Below are 25,080 nucleotides of genomic sequence, written 5' to 3'. Positions count from 1 at the left end.
GATATGTATTACTCTTCCAACCTTAGAGGCCTTTTTGAGAACATAAATTCAAATTGAGGAAAGAGTTTTACGATAGATGTGTGGAAGTTTGCCTTTAGCCAGTGGGTAGTTGATTGGTGGAACAGACTTCCATCTTTAGTTGTGGAAGTTGATAGCCTAAATAAATTTAAGGCTCAGCTGGACAGGTATTCGGAATGAACAGAGGGGTGAAATGGGAGCGGTTTTTTTTTTTTTTTGGCTGATGCTGCATAAGCTTGCTTTCTTGCATTGTATGCCTCTACTAATGTTAATGTTAACTTATCTGTGAAAAGATCTAAACCTCCCAAAAACTTTTCATTTCACAAATATACGTGATCTCAGTTCTAATCTCAATGATGTCCAGTTCCACTTACAATCTGCCAAACCCCATGTACATTTTCTGACAGAATCTCAGTTATCGGTTGATTCCACCACTGCTCATCTCAGTTTCCCAAATTATTTGCTGTACAATTCCTTTTCCTCAAAGGTAGTATTTGTGCATATGTCTATTCTGATATTCCCTGTAAGAGACTTGGTTATTTGGAATCTCCTCTTTTTGATCTTCTCTGGCTTAAAATCTCTCTACTTCATTCTATCAAATTCATCTGCTGTCTCTACCGTTTCCCCCAACTCCACAAATCACTTGGAATTCTTTGACTTTCTCCAGTCCAACTTTCCTAACAGTGAGATAATTTTTCTTGGTGATTTAATGTTCCGTTTTCTAGTCATACTGACCCAGCTGGTCAAAATACTGAGAATTTTGCAATTGCTAATGACCTCGCACAGATTGTTCATTTACCTACCAGAATACCTTACAACCCTAACCATACAGCCAACGCACATGATCTTTTTCCCACAAACAACCCTTCTAAGTACACAGTCGAAGTGAGTGGTCCTTTAGGCACCTCAGGTCACAACTTGGTGATTGTCTCTTCTCCAATGGTGCCTTTATCTAATGGCTATTCCCAACTTCGTGTTGTTTGGCATTACAAGAATGCAAAATGGGATGATCTGCGAGATTTCTTTTCTTTTCCTTGGTCGGATTACTGTTTCAAAACTTCTGATGTCAACGTTTGCTCAGATTGTGTCAGTGAAATTATTCTTGTAGGAATGGAATCCTTTATTCTACACTCCACTTTAAAATCTCATCCCTTATCTTAACCGTGGTTTTCCAATAAATGTGCTCAAGAGAAGAATGTTGCATATCGTAATTGACTTGCTTCCAATTTTTCAGTTTCATTTTTTGCCAACACCAAACAAAGCTCGCAACAATTGTAAAGCAGTTATTAATCAGTCCAAACTAGATTTTGAACAGGCTAAGAATAGAAAACTTCCTTCTTGCTCTAATGGTAACCGAGCATTCTGGTCTCTCGCTGAAGCTATTGGCTGCAACTTTTGCCCATTTCTGCCTCCACCGCCGTCAAAACCAGATGGTTCTATTGTCACTTCAGTCAAGGATAAAGCCGAGCTGCTAGTATCCCATTTTTCTTCCAGCTCATATATTAATGATCTTGGTAAAACACCTTCCACCATTCCCAATTTGCTCCATTCAATGCCTCCTGTGGTTTTCTGTTAAAATTATATTGGAAGGATTTTGACGAATCTTGATGCTAAGAAAGCTACAGGTCCTGATGGTATTTCTCCATTTGTTCTCAAAACCTGTGCTGCTGAACTTACTCCTGTTCTTTGCCTCTTTTTTCACTTCCTTATTCCAAAGGTGTTTTTCCTTCTACTTGAAAATTTGCTCATATCCAGCCAGTTCCTAAAAAGGTTGACAAATCACTCCCATCCAATTATCGTCCCATTGTAATTACTTCTACTCTTTCTAAAGTAATGGAGTAAACAATTAACCGTCAACTTTTAAACTATCTAGAAACATTCCATCTGATCAACAATCGCCAGTATGGATTCAGTCACTATCAATCCACTGGTGATATTCTGGCTTATGTTGCCCATTTATGGACAAATTCAAGTGAAACGTTCGGTGAAACACAAGCAGTTGCTCTTGACATCTCAAAGACTTTCAATCATGTTTGGCACAAAAGTCTTCTAAACAAGCTTCCATCTTATGGTTTTCCAGCTGTTTTTTGTAATTGGTTATCCAGTTTTCTCTCTGATCGCTCACTGAGGGTGATTTTAGCTGGCTCTCTATCTTCTAACTTCTCCACTAATGCTGGTGTCCCCACAGTTCAGTTCTTTCCCCCATTCTTTTCCTCTTGTATATTAATGACCTTTGATTGACCAGAAATCCTATCCATAGTTTTGCCGATGATAGCACATTGCATTCCACTTTCCAGTTTGAGAAACTTCGCCCTGCTCACTCAGCTTCAACCTCTCAAATATTCGCTACCCAATTCCTTAAATGCCGATCTCCAGTGGGGCAAAGACAACTTAGTTGATTTCAATCCTTCTAAAACTCAGTCCTGTTTTATATCTCGCAAAAAGGATTCTTCTGTTCCTATGCTTATCTTTGGTGACACTCTGATTTCTATGTGTAAGATGATATATCTCTTTTGGGAATTACCCTGACTTCTAATCTCTCTTGGCACAAGCACATTACAAATATTGCTTCCTCTGCATCTAAAAAAACTTGGTTTTCTTTTTCACTCTCGGTGTTACTTGTCTTCCAAACAGCTGTTCACGCTGTACAAATCGTAAATCCGACCTACCATGGAATATTGTCCCCACATATGGGGTGGTGCCCCCAAGGCTTCTCTCAGGCTTCTAGATTCCATTCAGAAGAGGGAAATTAGGTTAATTAATGACTCATCTCTAAGAGAGTCTCTCCACTCTGTGTCTCGTAGCCGTTCTGTTTCTGTTGCAAGCCTTTTCTACAGATACTTCCATGGGCACTTTTCTTCTGAATTGGCTTCTATAATTCCTGCTCTCTCCCTGTCAAAACAGTCCGAACACGTGCTGCCACCAGCCAACATCCATTTACTGTCCAACTTGAAACTCACAGAACCAACTTTTCATCTTCCTCATTTATGCATACAACTGCCGTTTTCTGGAACAACCTTCCTTCATACATTTTTTCCTGAAAATGACAGTCTACAGAAGTTCAAGTCTAATGTCAACAAGTATCTTCTTTTGTCTTCTCAACCTCCAACCCATGCATGGTACTAAGTATTTTAGGTTTTAATACCTCATAAAAAAATAAATAAAAAAATAATAGCTAGATCTTTTTTTTTAGTATGCTATTACCTCCCCAAACTGGTGACCAAATGGTTTAGCCTTTTCCTAGTTTGTATTTATGTATCAATAATGCCATTGCTAGCACCTATTGTACTTTATTTATTTTAACAGATTTAACTTAGCTTTAGATGTTTTGAATATTGTTATTATTGATGATGTTTAAAATAATGCATTTTAAAACTGGCCAACGCAGTCAGGGTCAGATTTAAACTGTGTGCCATCTTATAAATAGCAATACCAATGATTCATGTGGTTCATTAAATAAAGTTATTTATTTTTTTTTTTTTCAGACCTTTTTTGTTTTTTAAAATAAAAATATTCTGTAGGTATACAAATATTATTTTTTGCAAGTTGAGATGAGAAGAAACTTATTGGTTAAGCTTTTAATTTGTGGTTTAAGGTGGAGTGGCTATTTCTTATTTACTATTCCCACTTACAAACATTTTATATCTACATAGGTTCAAGTTCATTGGATATGTCAATAATTTATACAATCAATTTTTTTTTTTTTTTTTTTCCCCTTGAAACCTAAACTTGGTGGGGGATTCTGAATAAGGTGCTAAAGGAGATGAACAGAATTCATGAGGGAACATTCTCTCTGGAAATGGAGACGGGTGTTAATATAAACTGACAAGTACCAGTAGACTGTACCTCAGGAAGTTTATCCTCTGCCATTTAATGATGGAATACTAGGTTAAATTTACCTCACGCTGCTGTGATTGACAGCTTGGGAATGTTCAAGAAGGATTTTGATAGGTAAATACTAATCCAGTAGCACTGGGCAGAGCTACTGGAAAAAAAAGATGTAGCAAAAGCTTAGCTTCATAGCATTATTTGGATGTAATAATACTAAATCATTATGGTGAAATATGTCAACAGCACATTTTAGGTAAAGAAAGGAAAACATATAGTTGTGTTATAATTTCATTTGCTTGATTCTATTTACTTTTCCCACTATTTTGTGCTATAGCTGAATATGTAATTTTTACTTTGTTTTTTTTTTTTTTTGGTTATTGATAAAAGTAAACAACTTATCCATAAAGAAAAAATTATTTTTTAATATGTTTAACTGTTTGTATTGAACTGTTGGAAAATATCCCTTATCATTTGTAGAATTGGGATTTGATTGGTGTGGATTGTTTTGCATCAGTCAAAAGGTTGTTGTTATATAGCATAACTACAAATATATTTATAATTTTGTTATTTCCTTTCATTTTCCACACTGTAAATTACCCATGTGGTTTTACCACATTTTAGATTGGAGAAATTTTGTGACCAAAGTGGTGCTAAAAATATATATGTAAGTTATCTTCACTAAACTTGTTTATTAGTAGTAAACAAAACTATATTTTAAAATTTTCAATGAATATTTTGTTTTAATATCTAGGGATGGATCAGAACATTAAGAAAGCTTGGGAAGCATCTATTATTCTTTGATATAAATGATGGATCGTGTGCTGAAAAACTTCAGGTTGTGCTTGATGCAAAAAATATGTAAGTATTTTTCACTTTCACAATATATTTTTGAGGAATAAGTATGAAACAGTTATATTAGATTGTGCTTACTTGTGTTAAAAATTGATTTTTATTTTTCTTTTTTCAAAAATCTGCATTTTAAATTTTATATTTTATATTATATTATGATAATAAAATATACATCATTTTTGGTTAAATGAGGAATTTTAACTGACAACCAGAAAGCTTTTTGAAAGAGTTAGTGACTATGCAATTCAGTAATTGTGAGTCACGGTCATAATTTCAACAAAACTACTTGTCATTTCAAAATACTGGCTTTCTCAGTAGTCAGCATTTTAAAATTACAAGTAGTTTATAAAAAGAAAACTAAAGAAAGCAGTTTATATAAACTGGTTCAATACCTGTCCATCAATAGTGGAATAAAAAAATTTCTCTAATATAATGATCGATTCTGTTTTTATTTTATTTTATTCAAATTCATCTATTTTAAACTAAGAAATTAGACTCTTGTTAGCATTGACACACTGCATTAGCATTAGTAGTAGCAAATGATGCAATAAAACAAACTTATATAGCATCTGCCAAAAAAAAAAAAAACCACTTGTTCATTTCCTCTAACAGTTTATCTTGTTCTTTGTTGAATTTATTCAAACTATTCTACCTCTACAACACCAAATGGGAGTGTGTTCCTCTTGCTGGAGATATATTTCTGCACATCTATCCTGCACCCATTCTTCCTTAATTTCAATTTATGTTCTCTCATGTGTGTAGTCTGAGTAAGAGGAAGGATTCCATTGGGATTGAGCTTACTCAATTCATTTAGAGCCTTAAACACCTCAATCAGATCTCCTCATAGGTGTCTAGTCTCTAGATGCTGTAGTTTGCACAACTGAAGCCTACTCTCCAGTCATATCTGGGCAGGTGGGGTTCGATCCCGTCACCACCAAATACGGAGGATGCGGAAAGGTCACAGAATGACCACCGCTTATCCCGGAGCAATATGGCCTTAGTTGCTAATGCTCCTAAAAACCAAACAATAACAACAACATATCTGGGCAGGATTACTGGAGCGAGACTTCTCATAATCTTCTGTAGCTAATGCTTTATTGTTATATGCCTTTTTTGTTAATTTCTTTGTAATAAACCTTTTATCCTTAAATTTAGAACTAAAGCTTATACTTTTTTGAGTAACACTTTCACTGTATTAAAATAATGAAAACTTACCACAATAGCTTGTCATAATAAATAGCAGAAAAACCAGCAAAGTATTCTTATGGTGATTATTAAGAATACACTCCCAGACAGTCACCACACATTGCATTAATTGAGATACAGCTGCACTTTGAAGCTGTAGTCTACTGACCCAAAAAAGGATGTGAATTGGCTTGTACACCCTTTATGATTATTATTCTTGATTTCTGCACAGCATGTTCAGTTTATAAGGTCTAATTTAATGACAGGAATTACACATGCAACAGAAATAGAACTTGTATTATTTTTCAATTAGATAATATGAATCAGAGCTGTACTACTCAATTTGTTCTACGTTGATAATAATATTAGTAAAATAATAAGAGGAGTTTACCTCAATATAGTACGTAGAACACTTCCATATGATACCCTCCAGAAATTAAAACGAAAAAATCGACAACTTACCGGTACATTAGAGTAAAATATAAATAATTAAATAATCAATTTAACACAATTCAAATCAATTTAAAATTAATTAAAAATCAAATTAATGTAAGATTCTTTTAATTACATTAATTTGATTTTTAATTGTTTTAAATTGATTTGAATTGTGTTAAATTGATTATTTAATTATTTATATTTTACTCTAATGTACCAGTAAGTTGTCGGTTTTTTTCCGTTTTAATTTCTGGAGGGTATCATACGGAAGTGTTCTACGTACTATATTGAGGTAAACTCCTCTTATTATTTTACTAATATTATTTTTCAATATAGTTCTTGCACCTTAACAACACACTGAGAAGGGGTGTTGTGCTGAAAGTGGACATGCTGATTTATGAACTATGTGTGTTCTTGCTACAAAAATGGGAGGAACTTTTTTGCATTGCCACCAGTCCAAAATATCTTCACTTTTCCATCTGGATAGCAACAAATGTGCAATTTTCTGACGATTGCCTTTTTCACCTTCAATAGATGGGGTACTCAAAGTTGGTTTGGGATTATACCCTCTAAGCCAGGCCCACCAAGTGAGCTTTGCATTTTATTAGCAAGTTTCACTCACCTAGCTTTTATACAGGTCCTAAGTTTGTAAATTATGAGTTATTTCCAGTTATTTAATACAGTTTTTCCCTTTTTTTCCTTTTGTTTTCCTGTAGCCCAGAAGGAGGAGAAGGCAAAGTACCCTTTAAAACATTGGCTACCCCCCCCCTGAATTATCATTCCTTTCATAATTTTACCAGTATATTAAACTTATCCATCCTGTAATTAATAAACTGTTTCCACACATGGTGTGTGCATTCATTTGTAATTGACTGATGATCAGTTGTGTAGTAATCGACTGATGATCAGTCTCACACTGCTAGTGCAGATGGTGAATCAAGTTTCAGTGCATCCATGGGATGGTTCAATAGATTTAAAAAAAAGCAAATCTGCACAATATTAAAGTTGCTGGTGAGATTGCTTCTGCCGAAGTGGAGGCGGTGGAAATTTTTTTGCCCAAATTGAAAAATGTAATAGAAGGAGGATACATGGCAGATCAGATTTATATCTATGATGAAACTGGACTCTATTGGAAAAAAAATGCCTGACAGAACATATTTATCCAAAGAAGAACGAGTGGCACCTGAATTCAAAGTGTCAAAGGACAGAATCGCTCTTCTATTTTATAGTAATGCTTCTGGTGATTATAAATGCAAGCCTTTATTAGTGTATTGTTCAGAAAACCCAAGGGCTTTGTAAGGCTAAAATAAATCCTCTCTTCTGTTTACTGGCGATCGAATAGAAAAGCTTGGATGACTGATTTACTGTTTAGTAACTGGTTAGAGCATTGTTTCATACCTGAAGTTGAAGGATACCTGAAAAATAAGAATTTTTCATTCAAGGTGTTCCTTATCGACAATGCTCCAAGTCACCCAGTGTCACTTTTCAATTGCAATGCAAATGCAAAACTTGTGTTTCTTCCTCTGAACACAGCAATTTTACAGTCCCTGGACCAAGGGAGCATTACGACTTTTAAATATTATTACCTGAGAAGATTGGCAAATCTTGTTGATAAAATTGAAAAATTTTCGGATAAAAACATGCACCAATGTTGGGCTGAATTCACAATACTAACAGGTATTGAAATAATTGAACAGTCATGGACTGAAAGGAAGAAGTCAACTTTGAAGAACTGTTGGAAGAAACTACTCCCTGAAACAGGAAGTGCCTCACAAGACCTCAATATTATTCAGACAGAAGTTGAGAAAATTATTATTAAACTTTCAAACATTATTGGGAGTGAGAGATTTATTGATATAGGGTAGGAAGAAATTTTAGAACATATTCATTCCCATCAGGAGGAATTAAAAAATGAGGTGTTAGAAGAACTACTGGACTCCAATAATGTTTGCAAAGAAGAAGAAGAAAATGAAATGCAGAAGAAATCTGAACTAACAAACAAGGGTATATCAAAGATTCTAAAAGCAGCAGAGTTCCTGAAGGAGAAGATCCCGACTTTCTTAGGAGTATGAAAATTAAGAGAGGCATTGACAATATTATGGTTTCTTATGTTGACATGAGAAAGATCATGAAAAAACAGTGACACAAAAATTACAGATTTTGTAAGTAAGTTAACTTCAAAAGCATGTTCACCTTCTGCTAGCAGTTTCATCAATTGAAGATTTCTTCATATGTGTTGGTAAGTCATTGGTCATTTAAAAGTTTTATTTCATTGTTTTATTTTTTTAGCTAGCATGCAGTTTTATTTTAAATTTAGGTGGGAATTCATTTCGATTCCATAATGGAAGTGTATACCCGATTTAAGTTTCTGTTGTTTCCATAATTTTGTTTTGATTTTTTTTGGGGGTTTAGTTTTCTTTCATTGTTTTATTTTAACATAGGGGCCCTTTGCATTTATGTTAGAGGCATGAAATTGCTGTCGCTCAATTGGATCAATGGAACGAGAGATGAGATTTTATGGAGGAAGTCAGTCTCTCCGTTCATTTTCGAAACCCCCATTCCAGAAAAAAATTAGCATAGAAAAATATTACCGTACATCCATATATTTTGTGATGTTTTTAGTGGAATAAATTTTAAATTATAAAGTGTAATTGTTAATTTCTTTTAAAAATAAATTGTACCATTTGTAACACAGATTATGGTTTTAATTTCCTATATAAAAAGTTTCAGAACCTGACCCCTGTTTTTCCATAACAACAGTACCTTGCTGAACGCAGAATTGCCATGCGTGGAAGTTGGTTGGAACGTAACCCTCCACACTCAGCGGGGGGTCGCATGTAGTTAATTGCCATAGTTTTAATTGTATCTCATATTGTAAATACCTCCACAATGAGTTGGCATGATATTGCACTACCGTGAATAAGTAATGCTTCACCAATGGAGAAGACTAACGTTACTTGTTCTTGGTGGATACCGAGAATAAGTAACATTAGTGTTTTAAGGCTTGTTGCCCTCTCCTCAGTGACTGGGTAGGTAACTGGATTGTCACGATTGAGGAGAGACCCACAAGCTTTGAAATGGTGCTGTCTGGGTGGTGGTATTCGCCTAGAATAAATAACATTAGTCTTCTCCATTGGTGAAGCATTACTTATTCGAGATAGTGCAATGCCATGCCAACTTGTTGTAAACGTATTCACAATATGAGGTACAATTAAAGCGATGCCAATTAACTACTTCGGCAGTTCACTATGAACAAAACATGGTGCATTGGTACTAACCCAGTCACTAGTAAATCTTACATGTAGTCTCACGCTTTATGCAAAATAATCACAATCATTAATATTATTTAGCAGTCATGGGATTTAACCACGGACCACTCAAACAGCATGTGCTACTGCAATTTTTCCCATGACCACTTAGCTACATCTTGCCTATACCTAATTAAGCAGCAAACTTTTTTTTTTTTTTAGATACTTGCATTTATTGAGTCTTTCAAGTGAATCCAACTTAGTTTTTTGTAGAAACAATAACTCTCTTTCTTTTCTCACTCATTTTACATAACATTTAATTAAATTATATACTGTAATTACAATAACAAATAATTTTACTGATGCAAACACAGTTTGTATTAATAAACACATAACTGACCTCTTAGGAAGCATACAACTGAACAGGTGGTTATGGTGTACTGTCCTAGCTGTAAGCATACTGGACCAGTGCTGTGGCCATCAGACAGTTTTAAAAAAGGAATCTGGAAAAGGTTAAAATCCTCTTAACATTGGTTAAGAGGATTTCTGTAATAACAGACAGATAACAAGAAAACACTACACTGATATTCTTTCTTGTGCATTGGAAGAACAAAGCTCAGCTGTTTTTAATATTATTTATTCTTGTTATTATTTTAAGTTTTCTGTCATGTGGCAGATCTGTGACAGCCAGAACTCAGTTGCATTTCCATTTTTTCCTGAATCTAACCCCTCTCCTTCTGTCCACAATATATGTATATCAGTAATATGACATTTCAGTTCTCTTTCCCCCAGTGGTCTCTTGCCCATCATTTCTCCTTTGATTACATCTCTCCCATGCCCAATCCAATTTTTATTTCCTCCTCTTATCTTTCACTTCTGTCACATGTCTGTTTTCTTTTTTTCTCAAATATTGTCTTGCCCATTGCAGTTTTAATTTATTGGTTACTTCTCCCATCACTTAGTAGCAGACTGCCAAGATGTATGTATTTATTCACTTTTAATATATTATCATTCACTTTATAATTATTTCATTTTCATCCCTTCTTACCAGCATTATTCTCTCCATTTATTTTACTTCCTTAAGTCTTCCCAATGAAATCTGTAATCTCTCGTTTCTGCCAGATATCACCACCATATAATGAGGAATAGGTAAAGGACTATCATAACTGAAATTGTAACTAAGGAGAACAAGGAAGGAACAGGAGTTAATAAGAAATAAATTAGACTTACTAAATGCTGTGTATCCTATGACTTCAACACCTTTTTCGATTTTGGCAGCTGGCCCTTGAAAAAGGCATTCTTATATTTTGTTTTTATTGTATTACCTACACCTGTTCTCAACATGACCCCAATATAGTTCCTCTTTCGATCTTCTATTTCTCCAGTCATTTCTCATATATTTATATATCTGTTAACCTTTTCCAGATTACTCTATCACATGGTTTTTTTAAACCAACAAAACAAACATAAACATTCTTATTTATCATTTATTCTTAAGGGAGCCAAGTCATTATTCATTTATTAAAACAAATGAGACTTTATGAGGTAACAGAAAACAAGGCTGGTGGAGGGCAAGTGTGAACATTCTGGACTAGCCAAATGGGTACCAGTCACGTGTTCTACACAAATAAAATACTCACCGTCACTTAGTGATTATATAAAATGACCAGTAATGTAAGAAGTATATACATTAGCAGAGGCTTGTGATTCAAGAAAGCAAGCTTATACAGCATCTGCCAAAAAAAAAAAAAAAAACCCTTCCCGTTTCACCCATCCATTCACTTCAAAAGTTTGTCTAGTTCAACCTTGAATTTATTTCAGCTGTCAACTTCCACAACATTAGATGGAACTTTGTTCCAGCAATCAACCACCCGCTGGCTAAAGGAAAATTTCCACACATCTATTCTACAACTGTCTTTCCTCAATTTGAATTTATGCCTCCTCAGGTTTGTAATCTGAGCAAAAGGAAGAATCCCATCAGCATTGAGCTTGCTCAAACTATGCAAGGTCTTATACACCTCAATCAGATCACCTCGCAGGTGCCTAGTTTCCAGACACTGCAATTTACAGAACTTAAGCCTTTCTTGGTAAGAGGACCCCCTTTATTTCCCCACCAATCTTGTTGCTGTTCTCTGTACTCATTCTAGAAACTCTACATCCCTCCTAAAATGGGGCCTCCAGACCTGTATGCAATATTCAGTGCATAGCCTGACCACTGCCTTATACAAAGGGACAATCGCCTACTTTTCCCTACTAGTAAAATTCCTGTATATCATTGACAAACCCCATGAGCTACTCTTGCAGCCTGTCTGCACTACTCAGAAAACTTCATATCTGACTGCACAATTACCCACAGGTCTTTTTCATTCTTCACTACCCTGGGTGTCATACTGCACAGTTGGTATGTTACTCTGGGGTTACTGCTACCCATATGCAGTACTTTGCATTTGTCAATGTTATACTTCAGTTTGCCTCTCAGACCGTCTGCTCAACTTTTCTAGATTTTGTTGCAGTAATGTACTGTCCTTACTGTCATTAACAACCCTACCCACCTTTGTATCATCTGCAAACTTGGACATTAAGTATGATATACTCTCATCAATATCATTGATAAATACAGAAAACAATGGGCTCCTGGGGGGGCTCCATAACATTAGTGTACGAACAACCTTGTCTATTGATTACCACTCTGTCTTCTCCCACTCAACCATCCCTTTATCCATAGCAGAAACTTGTCTTTAATGCCATACTGCTCCAGCTTGTACAGTAGTCTTCCATGTGCAACAGTATCAAAAGCTTTCCTAAAATCCAAGTATATAATATCGAAATTATTTTTTTCATCCTGTTCCTTTGCGACTGCATCGTAGAATCTGATCAAATTGGTCAGACAAGACATCCCCTTAACAACTATAACTGCAGTCTGTGTCTGAACTATAAGTGCAGTCTTGTCTAGATGATTCTGCAGTGCTTTATTAAGCAGTGATCCCATTATTTTCCCCAGAACAGAAGTTAAACCGACAGGTTTGTAATTAGTCGTGTCACCTTTCGATCCCCCTTAGTGAATTGAGGATACATTTTTACATCTCCAGTCCATGGGGACCTCTCCTGAGTCTATGGATGCCTTCATAATCATGGCTAAGGGCCAGTTTACTTCCTTTGCTGCCTCCTTTAATGTAACTGGATAGATCCCATCCACCCCAGATGCCTTTCTTATGTTTATTTTCAAAAATTGCACCTCCCCTTTGCTCTTAGTTATTACAAAATCATTTAACTCCATTATAATGTGATAAGCTTCTGGCCCCCACTTTCCTACAAACTTCCTCATGTGAATGTAGATGCAAAACACTCATGCAGTTTGTCAGCTACCTGAGCAGAATCATCAACAATCAAACCATTGATATCATGTGAATCAATCTGATTCATCTCTTTCCTTCTAGAGTTGACATAACTAAAGAAGTCTTTACTGTTTTTCTTTGCATTCTTTGCTAAAGATTTCTTGTAATCTGCCTTTGCTTGCCTAACCTCCTTTGTGACTTGATTACAGACTAGCTTAATAAATCTGCCATAGGCTTCTGTGTCACCTGATAATTTATATTCATCCCATGCATTTTTATTCTCTGCCACTAATCACATTAGTTCATCTGATATCCATTTAGGCCTAAACCTTGAACTGTATTTCTTAGTTGGTATGAAAAGCCTTGTAGCTTCCAAGATTAATTCCTTGAATGCTTCCCATTTAGAATTTGCCATTGGTAACATCCGTTGGTCCCACTGTATAGAATTTAAAAACTGTCTTGACACCACTGCAGTCACCTTTACAAAAGCAAAAACCCTTTACCCCTGATGGTAGTTACATCTTTGAGTAAATGTCACATCAGTACACTGTGATCACTGCCACCTAGTTCCTTTATCTGCAGATCTTCATGCACGAATAATCACTGCTGGTTATCAAGAGTATTATTCCTTCTGGTTACCTTTCAAACATGCTGCTGTAGAATATAATTATCCAATAAATCCACAAAAGTGTTGCTGGTGTGTGTGACCAACCCACAAGTTCCAGTCTATATTTGGGAAGTTAAAATCCCCCATTATAAGACATTCTGATTTACTGGCCCACTCTGTTTCTTTGTACAGTTGTTTGTTGTACTCATCATTAAGCCTATAACACACCCTTGCTCTCAATTTTGCTTTACCGGTGCTTATATCACATCAAACTGACTCAACACTGCACTAGCCACCATGTCATCTGGATGCACTTCCTTATATTTTTTGTGTTTCTTAACTAACAGTATGATCCCTCCTCCTCCCTTTTTATCCTTTCTGTACACATTGTACTTCCCAAATTCCGATTCTGCATTCCTTATATCTGTGACACCATGTCTCTCATATCCCAACAATATCTGCCTTTGATGCCTTGACCAGCACCTCAAATTCATCAAATTTATTTACTATACTTATAGCATTGGTGTACATGCGAGTATACATGCACCTATTCTGACTCTTTGTCTGTGTTAGGGTAAACATGTATTTACTTGTTTCATGACTCCCAGCAGTCCTTGAATCCCCAGTGCCTCGCTTTCCAGGCTGCTGCTCATTCCAGTAGAAGCAGTGCAAGAATCACTTTCACCTCTGCTTGCAACTACTATTGATCTATTAGTCTGTGAATCCTCCCCATGCTATCAGTTTTCCAGCCCACCTAACACTGTCTCGATAGTATCAGCAAATATTCTTGTACCCTTTCAATTTAATTGTATCCCATCCCTGTAGAAACAATCTTTTCTGTTAACAAACACACATCATTCACCTAGTTAATTGGTGATTATATAGACGCACTGGCAATTATGAAAAAATCACTGGATTAAGTACTTTCACTCTAACATATATACTTTATTTGCATACTTCAGATTAAAATGTCGATTTAAAATTATATGCATTATAAAAATGGAAAAATAGTAGGATTTAAAAAAATAGAAAACACTTTATTTGGGCTCATCTTATATTATTATTTTGATTTATTCAAAAGGCATATAAGGCCAACATGTGGATGTTCAGTTAAATTACAAGGGAAACTTATGAAAAGTAAAGGTGCAGGCCAAGAAATGGAACTTCAGTGTGATTCTTGTAAGATAATTGGACCATGTGAAGAGGTAAGAAAATATTAGATCTATGTATTTATTACTGAAACGAATTTCTCTTCTGCTGAAATCAGGCTGACTTTTCTGTAGTTATTCACTTCACTCTTTGAACCACCTTTATAGATTGGCAGTTGCATTGTGCTTTTCCACTCCAAGGGACTCACTCCGGGTTTAGTGAAACCCTCATAATTAACCTTAATGGTTTACTGCATATTGGTTCTTTAAAAATTCATTGGGAAAAAAAAAAAAAAAAAAGAAAAGAAAATGTTTTCAAAACTGGCTGTTCAAAAGATGTCAGTACACAAGGCAAAAAACTCTGATTTTGATTGATTAATTAAAATTTTTTTTTAATGGTGACCCTAAACAAAAGATATTATATCCTATAGTACTCTAGTAGAGTGTGGAGTGAAAGTTAAGAAGACAGAAGCCTTTCTGACAATGGACTTAAATCTGAACACTAATTTTCATGAAATACAGGGTAGCTATAAAGACCTTTCCCACTTTTAAAAATTAATTGCTCAAAATCTGTAGGTCTTACTGAAAAACAATTTTTCTTTGCATTGTTATTTGTATGTGGAACTTTTTAAACAACAAAAAAAAAAAAAAAAAAAAACAATTAATTGAAAATTAACTACCAGGGGATTGTGCAAATTAATTAATTTATAAAAATACATAAAAGTAAATTTTTCATCAGTCTTTATGGATGAGTAGTCTTCACATATCCACCATTGTTTTCTAAGAAATTAAAAAGGGGCATTGTGTGCTTCAGAATTTCTGATGGCTTGCTCCTTCAAATCTGAAAGAGTTGAAGGGAAAGTTTGTTGATACAATGTTTCTGATATCTCTACAGTCAAAAGTATTGCAAGCCAGGGATGTGGAAAATGGTGATAATTTGCTCTTCCTTGAAAGTTTCTCATAGGAATTGTTTGACATTGTTGTCAATATGGGATGTAGCACCATCCTGCATAAAAATTATGCTTCCATGTAAATCATATTCTTCAATCTCCGGTATAATTATGATGTACAGTAGGCTAAGATATATTCCATTAATTATTTGTCTCAAAATGCCGTTAATGATTTCAAAGTAAAATCAACCAGAAACAGTAAGTACTCTAAATTCTCTAAATTAATGCCATACTGTGACCTTTAATGGGTGGAGTGATTCTTCAAATTTTTGATTTCCAATCAAGGTGAAAGATGTGTTCTAGGTCCTACTAGGCTAGGTAGGACTGTTCTAGGTCCCACCTAGCCTTGTCAGTCATCACCAGATGAAATCACAATGGCTTTGTTTGTCTTGTGATTCCATTTGATGCAGATGTTTGTTTGATTTTATAGGGAAACAACTTATGTTTAAGGCTTTATGTATCGTGCTCCAGGGAATGACAATAACATGAGATATATGGTAAGCACTAGATAATCTGAATGAATTTGATCAGGCTTATTGTGCCTCATTAGCTCTTTTTGAGGGCACCTCCATAGCCAGGTGGGAAGGAGCAGCAGTGCATAGCACACGCTTCTTGATTAGACCGGGTTTCGAGCCCGTCACCACTAAATACGGAGGATGCGGAAAGGTCAATTGAATGACCACCGTATATTCCCGGAGCAATATGGCCTTAGTTGCTAATGCTCCTAAAAACCAAATAACAAACAAACAAACAGACAAACAGCTCTTTTTGAATTACTTCTTGTAATGCTGACTGGTGAACACTTCTAGGGTTAGGAATTAAGTAGCCTTCTTCAAAATGCTGTACAATATTTGATACTGTTCTTTCTCAAATGAGATCTAGAAACATTTTTCTGTCTTTGATGCACTCTAAAGGTTGCAATAACACCATTGGCATTCTTGTAATAAAATTTAATTAACCTATAACAAGTCAAAAAATTTGAAATTCCTCTGTGCATGCAAAAATTTAAATAATCAGCAAAAAATAGTTCATTTTTTGAAGCCACCTGTATTATCAATCTTTTCTGAACACCATGGGATTTTTTAAACAATCCCATTTGTGTTCAGAAGATCCATTTTTTACATTAAAAACATTTTTAATTAATTTTTGAAACTTAAAATTCCCTTTAAACCTGTTGGTGAGTGAATGCAAATTTAAAACCCACACCCTTCAATGAATGCTTTGATTAGATGCAAGCTTATCAGTAACAGGAGCACTCGCTGCATGAAATGTGAAGCACGCATGTCAATAGTTTGATTCCAGATGATGCATCAATATTACAAAGCAAGAGAGTGTTAGCGATCAGAGGAAAGTGCGCAGAAGCAAAGAGAGTATGCTAAATAACTCACCATGACATATGTCAATTGACATGTGCATATAATTAGGTTTGATGTAATCATGAAATTTTCCTATTTGTGTGATAATTAGTATAATTTCTGGAATTTTCAGGGGAGAATTAAAAGAAAACATTTTCATAAACATCTCTATTAGGAGTTTCAGCTGTGTGGACAGAGTAGATGAAGTGCAGATTGCTGAAACATTGTCAGGTCAAATTGATTCTGCATGACTGATTCTAGGTTGCAAGTGCCTTAGGCAAAATTTTAAAATGAACTTGGTTACTCTGGTTAGGGCTGCATCCTCAGGCATTTTATCTTGATGAAGAATAAAGCCATATGATTACTTCACATTAGAATTCTCTGATCCTGTAGTGAATAAATTGCTTAGCTATTTTTTTTTATTATTACTTTTAAAAATCTGCATATAAATGATTACGATGTAAAAAAAAAAAAAAAATTTTTTTCAGTGCAACTTATAATTTGAGTTATTGATTTTTAAAATGGAAAAGGACTTTATAACAATCCTGTATGTAAGAAGTGGGGGGGGGGGTTGATAGCACATAAGCTACTTGTGCCATAATGCACATAAGAAGGGAGGTCACTCCAAAGAACAGAAGTAGAAGGAATAATTGAAGGAAAAAAAATGTTAGTTTGGAGAGTCTGGATTGAAGTGTAAATAGAAGTTGACCGCAGATATTCAGAATGATCTGGAAGAGAAAGGTGGAATGAAAGATGCTAATTCAGCAGAACATGCCTGTAGAAATATCTAAAAAAAGTTAGTTTGAGCTGAAAACATTATTTTCTGTAAATTTACTATATTGCCCATTTCAAGGGTTTAGTGTCAAACAATGTTAACTGCAATATTGCATTTTTTTAAAGTTAACTTCAGTTTTACTTTATACAAATAAAAATGCACATCATGTCATAGAATTGTATCTCTCTAGTAGTTTACAAGTTAGCTTGGGCTGCAAGTACATTTCCGGTAAAACCAAGAAAGTGTTAAATGACTTTTTGTAGTTAATGTTGTTTGACACTAAACCCTCGATTTATTCCTCCAACCAGCAGTGGCAACAAGCAATATCTAGTGCATCATGTACAACCTATGGTATATAGATAGCCTATATGTGATATATGGGAAAAAACAGAAAGAAATAATATAACAAAATATAAAATGAAAATCCATGAAATTAATTTTTGAATATTAATAAAATAAATATTAATAAAATTTGAATATTTTCATATTCAAATTTTCATATTTCATTAAAATTTTAATGAAATATGATTTGGCTTGATAAATTTTTTTAAAAGGTCCAAATATAAAATTTCATGAAAATCCATCCATCCACTAGAAGTTGGGTTATTGTGCGTGAACGACAGATGGACAGATATAGTGAAGACAATAGGTGCATTATGCACTTAAGCTAATGCACCTAAAAGAGGCATGGAGCAAAAACAGAGCCTGTGGGATAGGGAGTGTAGTGAGTTTATAAGGGAGGAATGATTAATTAATCTGACTGCCCTCTTTTGGATAGAGTCTAGCAGTTTAGGAATGGGTTTTTTGGGGCACTAACCCAGATGTGTATGCAGTATTCTGTGGTAGAGTAGATTTGTGATTTGAACAGGCTGGAGTTGTACAGAAGAAAAGTGATACTGAGAATGAAAAATGCCAGGGATAATCCTGACTTGTAACCTTTCTTGGCAATATGCTTTGCCAAGAAAGGTTACAAGTCAGGATTATCTCTAGTAAAGATATGTGTTCTTGTCTAAAAATGCAAGTGCTGTTGAAGATGAGCATGGGAGCAGTAGGCTTTTTTTTTTTTTTTTCTTTTTTTTTTTTGTGATAAGTAAGACAGGAATTGATTTTAGAAGTGAATTAAATTTTCTTCTTCCAACTAGAAAATAACCTGGATGTCAACATTTCAGGAACTAGTGATGGATATTTGAGAGGCTGTAAGCTGTTTGTGCAGAACAGGATTTATCAAACTGAAAAGTATATTGTAGTGTACTATCATCAGCAGAAGGGTCAAAACTGCAGTATGGGGAATAGCATACATTTAAATAAATAGTAATGCATTTCTACATTAAAGTAGTACTTTTTTAAAGTGCATAGTGCACACTCAGGGTGAAGTGCCTCTGTAACATAAGATCAATGCATTTAGTAGCAGACTGTTTGCTCAATGGTATGTACAAACTGAAGATGTACCCTACCTGTAATTTTTTTCTGTATAAATGTATTTATTTATTTATTTATGATGGGAACATGTAGAAAAGTTGATTTCATTTTACAGAATTTGAATATGCAGACAGACAGATTTCAAGAAGCATAAACCATTTGTAAAATGAGGGATTACTGTATGTACTCTTGTTTGTAAACATTTTAATGTGCTATAAAGCAGTCAAACAAGTGAAAAGGAGGGGGGGGCAATGGGGCAACTAAGATATTAAATAAACTTTCCAAAGATGAAATGTTGGCAGATTTTGAAATTGCATAGAGGCCTGTGAAGAAAATGTTCCACAATATGGCATAAACGCAATAATTAAAAAAAAAACAAAAAAACTGTATACATTATATCACCAATCTCCAAAAAACCAGCACAATTTAAGGAGATAATTGCTAAAGAACTTGATATGGAAATTATATAGGTCAGTTGTGTGTTCGGGCCGCGATGGGCAACTTGTAGCTTGAAGACGGCAATTGTGGTTTAGAGGAATTATCCTGCTTTGAGCAAACATTTTGAATCAGAAGATTATTAAACTGACTTTTAAATCTGGAATTTCTTAATGATTAACATCCTGCAGGAGCTCTCTTACCTTTCAGAAGCTTTACAAAGTCGCAGCATCACTACAGTAAAAGCAGTTAAATTAATTATTTGAACTATCAATGCTATTGCTAATTTGAAAAATTTAAAGGAAATTATGAAGCTAAAATTGAAAGCATGTTGAAGTCTAAAGAATTTGAAGGAATCGAAAGTAAGAACACATTTAAAAAAATTACCTTGTGACAAGTTATTAAATTGCATTGTTTTATCCTTAAAAGATTGGTTTTTAAAACAACAGAGTAATTTTAAATTAAATAAAGAAAATAATGATATCATTTACTATGAGGAATTGAAAGAAATTTTAAACATATGCTAACTGGAATCGTGGAATATGGAAAAACTTTCATCTCCATGGCAAGAAGCATGAAAGCTATGGCATGAAAACTGAATAAGAAATTAAAATTTCTAATAAAATATGAAATAAAAATTAATGATTTTAGAGATTTTGTCGAACATAGTTTATCTTTAAAATCGAGTGAAATTCCCTTTTTCAATTAAAAAAGCCAGATATATTTGAAACCATTGCAATTAACAGAGCTGAATCTGAGTGAGCTTTCAGAGTAATAATTAATATTGTAACAATAAAAAGAACATCTTTGACAATTAAACACATTTCAGATATGATGATCGTACATCTAAATGGAAAACCATTGCTTCAGTTTGATCTGGATTGTTACGTCTGATCTTTCTTCCATAATCATTGCTCAGCTATTGAGCAAAGCAGATGGACAACAAATTTTTCTCGAATATTTGTGTAACAATAATTTTTTTTTTCATGTAACCTGTGATTTTTGTGTACATTTTCTAAAATAGTTTGTTTTTTATCTAATATTTGATTTTATATTATTGTACAATGTTTTGTGATAGGTTTTATGTTATTTGTGATATGGAAAATATTTCAGGTTATTTTTTATTCTCGATATTAAAATTTTATCGTGAAAAAGACGTATCCATTATATTTCCCTAGTTATAAAAAAAAAAGAAGAAAAATAGAAAAGTAGCATGTGTGCCGAGCATGCATGGTAGACAGTTTTATGTGAAACATCCTTCATATTTCTTTTAGGTATTTTGATTTGTATATATTAATTACGAAATAAAAATGCTTTTGTATTGTAAATATTTTATTGATCATTCACAAATTTCCATAATTTCTGGAAGACATTTTATGATAACTAAAGTAAGAGATGAATACTTGCGATTGCAACATATTTAAATGTCTCTGGAAAACAGCCTCGATTGAGATACCCGATCTTGTAGTTGAAATGACGCAGCTGTTGGGAGCACCTAACAATGGAATGTAACGCAAATGTGAGTTGAAAAAAATTGTTGACAAATACTTGTATTGTTGCAGCCATACTTACTGCAGGAAGTATGATTGTGATGTCATACTACTCAAAAATTTTAAAATGTTAGAACCCGAGATATCGTACCAGTCACGAAAAATTCATCACGCACTCTAATCACACTACCAGCGAGTGCTCAGCACAGACTAGTGGAGTGAGCGTGGGAAGCGCCTCTGCCAGAAGTTGTGAATGACATCATTTCCATGACTGATCAGATTTACTCAGTAGGTATTCCCCAAGGATGTTTCACATCAAAAAGTCTGCAGTAGCTATATTTCCTTTTTATCTATCTACTACACACACACGCGCACACAGGAAGTGCCTACTGTCATATTCACTGCCTCACCAGGTCACAAGTTTGTCAGATAAAGGGAACAGTTTTCCATTGAAGGGTAGCCTTCTTATTGGCTGTAATATCAACCACAGTGTTGTGGGAACTCTCATTGACTGAGTTGATAAAACTGTGCTGCTTCTGAAAGGGAGCTTCTACTGTCTGGGAAAATCCAATTGGCTAATTGCTGTTGTTTTTATGTTAATGAAGATAATGATATGATGGATGTGGGTATTCAGATCATTTCAGGATACCCACATTCATCTGGCTGACTTCCTTAGTGGAGAATCATCTATTGGCAGAGCCTCCTGTTTGCTGAAATCTTGGGGAGAATTCCAGATTCTGATGCATGGACCTTTCCCTTCTGCTGTTTTGGTCTGTCTGGTTTGTTACTTATTTGAAAATGGAAATTTGGGAGGAGCAGTACTATCTCCCCCTCTTTTCTGTTGAAGGTCCTTGAAGGGCTGGATGTTATACAAGTCTCCAGACCTAATGGACCTGGACTTCCCCCCTCTCTCCTCCCTGGACCTCAGTTTCCAGTAGGGCTTTTCAATGTGGTATTTGCTACTGAGTCCTGACTACTTGGGGAGTTGAGGATCTGCTTGAGCTTCCAATTCTCTGCATTGAATGCCTTCATGTTGTACATTTCCATCAGAACACTTTGTGTCATCCCAGGATAGGCAAAATAGAAGCCAGTTTTGTGTAAAATATGCTGTGGAGGGAGTAGGAAGATATAATTGAAGAAGAATTCTTAAAGGCCTCTTCAGTTGGAAACATAGTTAGCCAGTCCTTGTGGAAGGAATAGAATTACCTCTATGATTTAGTCCAAGCTTTTCAACCTACATATGAAAATCAGTCCACGAACTGGTTTGTATGTTGTTGGACTGTATTGTACATACATGATACATTGGTTCAATATGGCTTAAGATGCTGATGCGCTATAAAATCAGCAACTTAATTGAAACGCAACTGCCTGCTGCTGTGTATATATATATATATCAGTGGCTAAATGCAAGAACAATCAATGTCAACAATTGTAATTGCTGGGAATGTGTAATTTGAAATTCCGTACAAAACTGCTGATCTTTTTAAAACAAAAACTACTTTTTTGCTATACTTGCCACTCTATGCTAATAATACTAAATACAATTGTCACCATTTCTGACATTTCAAGTTGTTATAGCATTTAAAATCTCTGAATTATTATTGACATTGTTTTAGCATTTAAAATCTCTGAATTATTATTGACATTGTTTTAGCATTAACAACATCCAGTCATTTAACAATACATTGGTTATTTTTACAGTGTATTTTTTCTATAGAATTTATCACTTTTCTGTTTTGTTTACTAGTATTTCTATAGGGAGAGGCACGGGTTAGTGGTTTTTTGTTTTTGTAAAAAGTAAACTATTTCTTTTGAGTTTTATCATGCTTTATCGTTTTATTACAATCACAGCATTAAGGCACATTACATTACACTAAACATTAAAATTAACTTTAACAGGTGAAACATTGCATTACATTTTAAGTTTCATCACAAGAGCTTTCATATAGGGTATTCGAGACTGTCTCCAGGAGGACCACCCAGCAAACTTTGGTAAAAAGGCCTACTCCGAGGATATATAAAGCAGTAACGACTGCAGGGCTTTAAGTTTTTCTGCTGAAATTGAGATCTGCTTGGTGTTAATTGGAGACAAATTTTGATTACCAGAATGTCTACTTTTTCTTGATAAATCTAATGTCTGGAACTCTTTTTGTTTCTGAAGGAAAGCTTATAAAATACTTTTCTGGGAGAATTGTGTCTATATTGTAACCATTTAATCTTAAGCCATGGAACAGATTCTCCTAAGGTGTTTTTGTTTTCTGTGCATATAAGATGCATGAAGAAGTTTGTTAAAGTTCAAGAATTTGTTTTGCTCAAGTTCTACAACTGTTATCAGTTGTTTTCTGGGAACTAGCCGGATCAGTTTTGCTCAGTTTCTTGGCGTTTCTATTTTTGCCGTTATGGTCTTCTTTGTTTTCTCAATGGCTGTATGAATGGAGTCCGCCTCCATGTGAGTATGACCGAGCTCTAGGAACTTCTGATTAATCACCATCAGCTGACTTTTGCAACCTTGTAGTTCAGAAAACATGTTGTGAGGAGCATTAGTGTGAAATTGATGTTTCTGTTCTGGCCACTACAAGAGTCACTGAAGATATTGTCTTCCTCTACATCTTTAAGTAATGACAGGAGATGCTGGCGAATACATGAAGCAGTTTCTTTGCCCCCTCATCCAGCAATGGTTTCGTCCCACAGGTAACACTGATTGCTTGGAGTTGGTGACAGAGTCCACAATGATCTTTTATAAAAAGCTATTCTGTTCTATAACAATGGTGTTGGCAGACACTTCTGTAAATCAAAACAAAAAAAAAGAAATGTTGGGATGTTCTCTCCTTTTTCGTGTATCAATTCTCTTCTGTTCATAGCTAGATTCTGCTAAATCCAAATGAACTTTCTTTTCCTCTTAAATTTTAGGAGCTTCTTTTAGAGTTGATATTTTAAGTAGAAGTTCAAATTTGTCACACTTGCCACAAGTGTTATTCTTGGGCCAATGAAATGACAAGTTAAAATTTTCAACAATGATTTTATGGTAAATGGCCTCATGTTCATACCTCAAGTTATGTTTATCACAATCTGTACATTTTAGATATTGATAAGTTTGGATTTAGAAATTTTTTTTTCTGTGTGAGAACTTGAATAATGGCTGCAGCAAGTTGGGAATCATTTTATGTGATCTATTATTCTCTTCTTAGCTTCATCTGATATTTGTTTTTGATTTCTTTGTCTGCCCACCATGTTCTGGTAGCGGTAGACAAGGAGCAAATACCACTGTTACAAACATGTTTCTTTTCAACAATTACTCGAACTTTCATTAAGATCACAACCAGTGTATTTAGAAATATTGTTTGACACACCTTCATTCTGTTTATACCTTTCTGCAAAAAAATACTTCCTTGAAAAGGAGTGTTTTCTGAACTTCCTTCCCTTAGGCATATTATCTTTTTAGAGTATTCCTCAACTGAGTTGGTTATTAGTTGATTTTGTGCTTCACTTGACAGCTTATAAAAATCTTTAAATATGTTTTCCCGGTCATCTTCATTTAATATCTCAAAGCGTTTTCTTTGGCAAGCACATGATGGTTTTAAATTCCTTACCCGGTTTCATTTTTCCTGTTGTAGACACGTATTCTTTTCCTTCCAACCTAGCTATTTTTTGAACATTACGAGCCCATTTAAATGAGTCTAATTTTTGCTTCCTTGGTTCAGCATCTTTAACTTTCCTTCTCCTTCCTTAGTGTGCCTAACATTGTCCTTTACCTTCTGTGGTTCTTTCTCAGAATCAGAAGACTAAACTTTCTGAGGGTTTATATTCAGAACTATTACTACTACTACTATCTGAAAAGGTGACCAGGAGAACTGGCAGTGTCTGTCTCACATAAAGTTTCCACTTGCTCATTTTCAGGCACAGGACTTAAATCCAGAAAAGAAACAATTTATCATGATTAGTGATCAGGATCACATTAACTATCATTAAAAGATAGAACATGAGTTAGCTAATTATTTAT

At 34.7% G+C, this 25,080-nt stretch overlaps 1 protein-coding gene across 1 annotated transcript in view; it reads left to right on the top strand.

The window, feature by feature from the left end:
- AsnRS-m (asparagine--tRNA ligase, mitochondrial) overlaps nucleotides 1-25,080 on the top strand; it is a 114,155-nt gene that overhangs the window by 17,068 nt on the left and 72,007 nt on the right. The window contains exons 2-3 of the mRNA XM_090386840.1: nucleotides 4,601-4,707; nucleotides 14,590-14,713. Coding sequence (XP_090242966.1) covers nucleotides 4,601-4,707; nucleotides 14,590-14,713 — 231 coding nt within the window. The remainder of the gene's footprint in view (nucleotides 1-4,600; nucleotides 4,708-14,589; nucleotides 14,714-25,080) is intronic.

The sequence above is a fragment of the Mastigoproctus giganteus genome, chromosome 1 (genome assembly GCF_048544385.1).
Source record: "Mastigoproctus giganteus isolate SK-2022 chromosome 1, ASM4854438v1, whole genome shotgun sequence".
NCBI lineage: Eukaryota > Metazoa > Arthropoda > Arachnida > Uropygi > Thelyphonidae > Mastigoproctus > Mastigoproctus giganteus.
The sequence above is the reverse complement of the archived record's forward strand: the minus strand, read 5'-3'. Positions and strand labels throughout refer to the sequence as shown.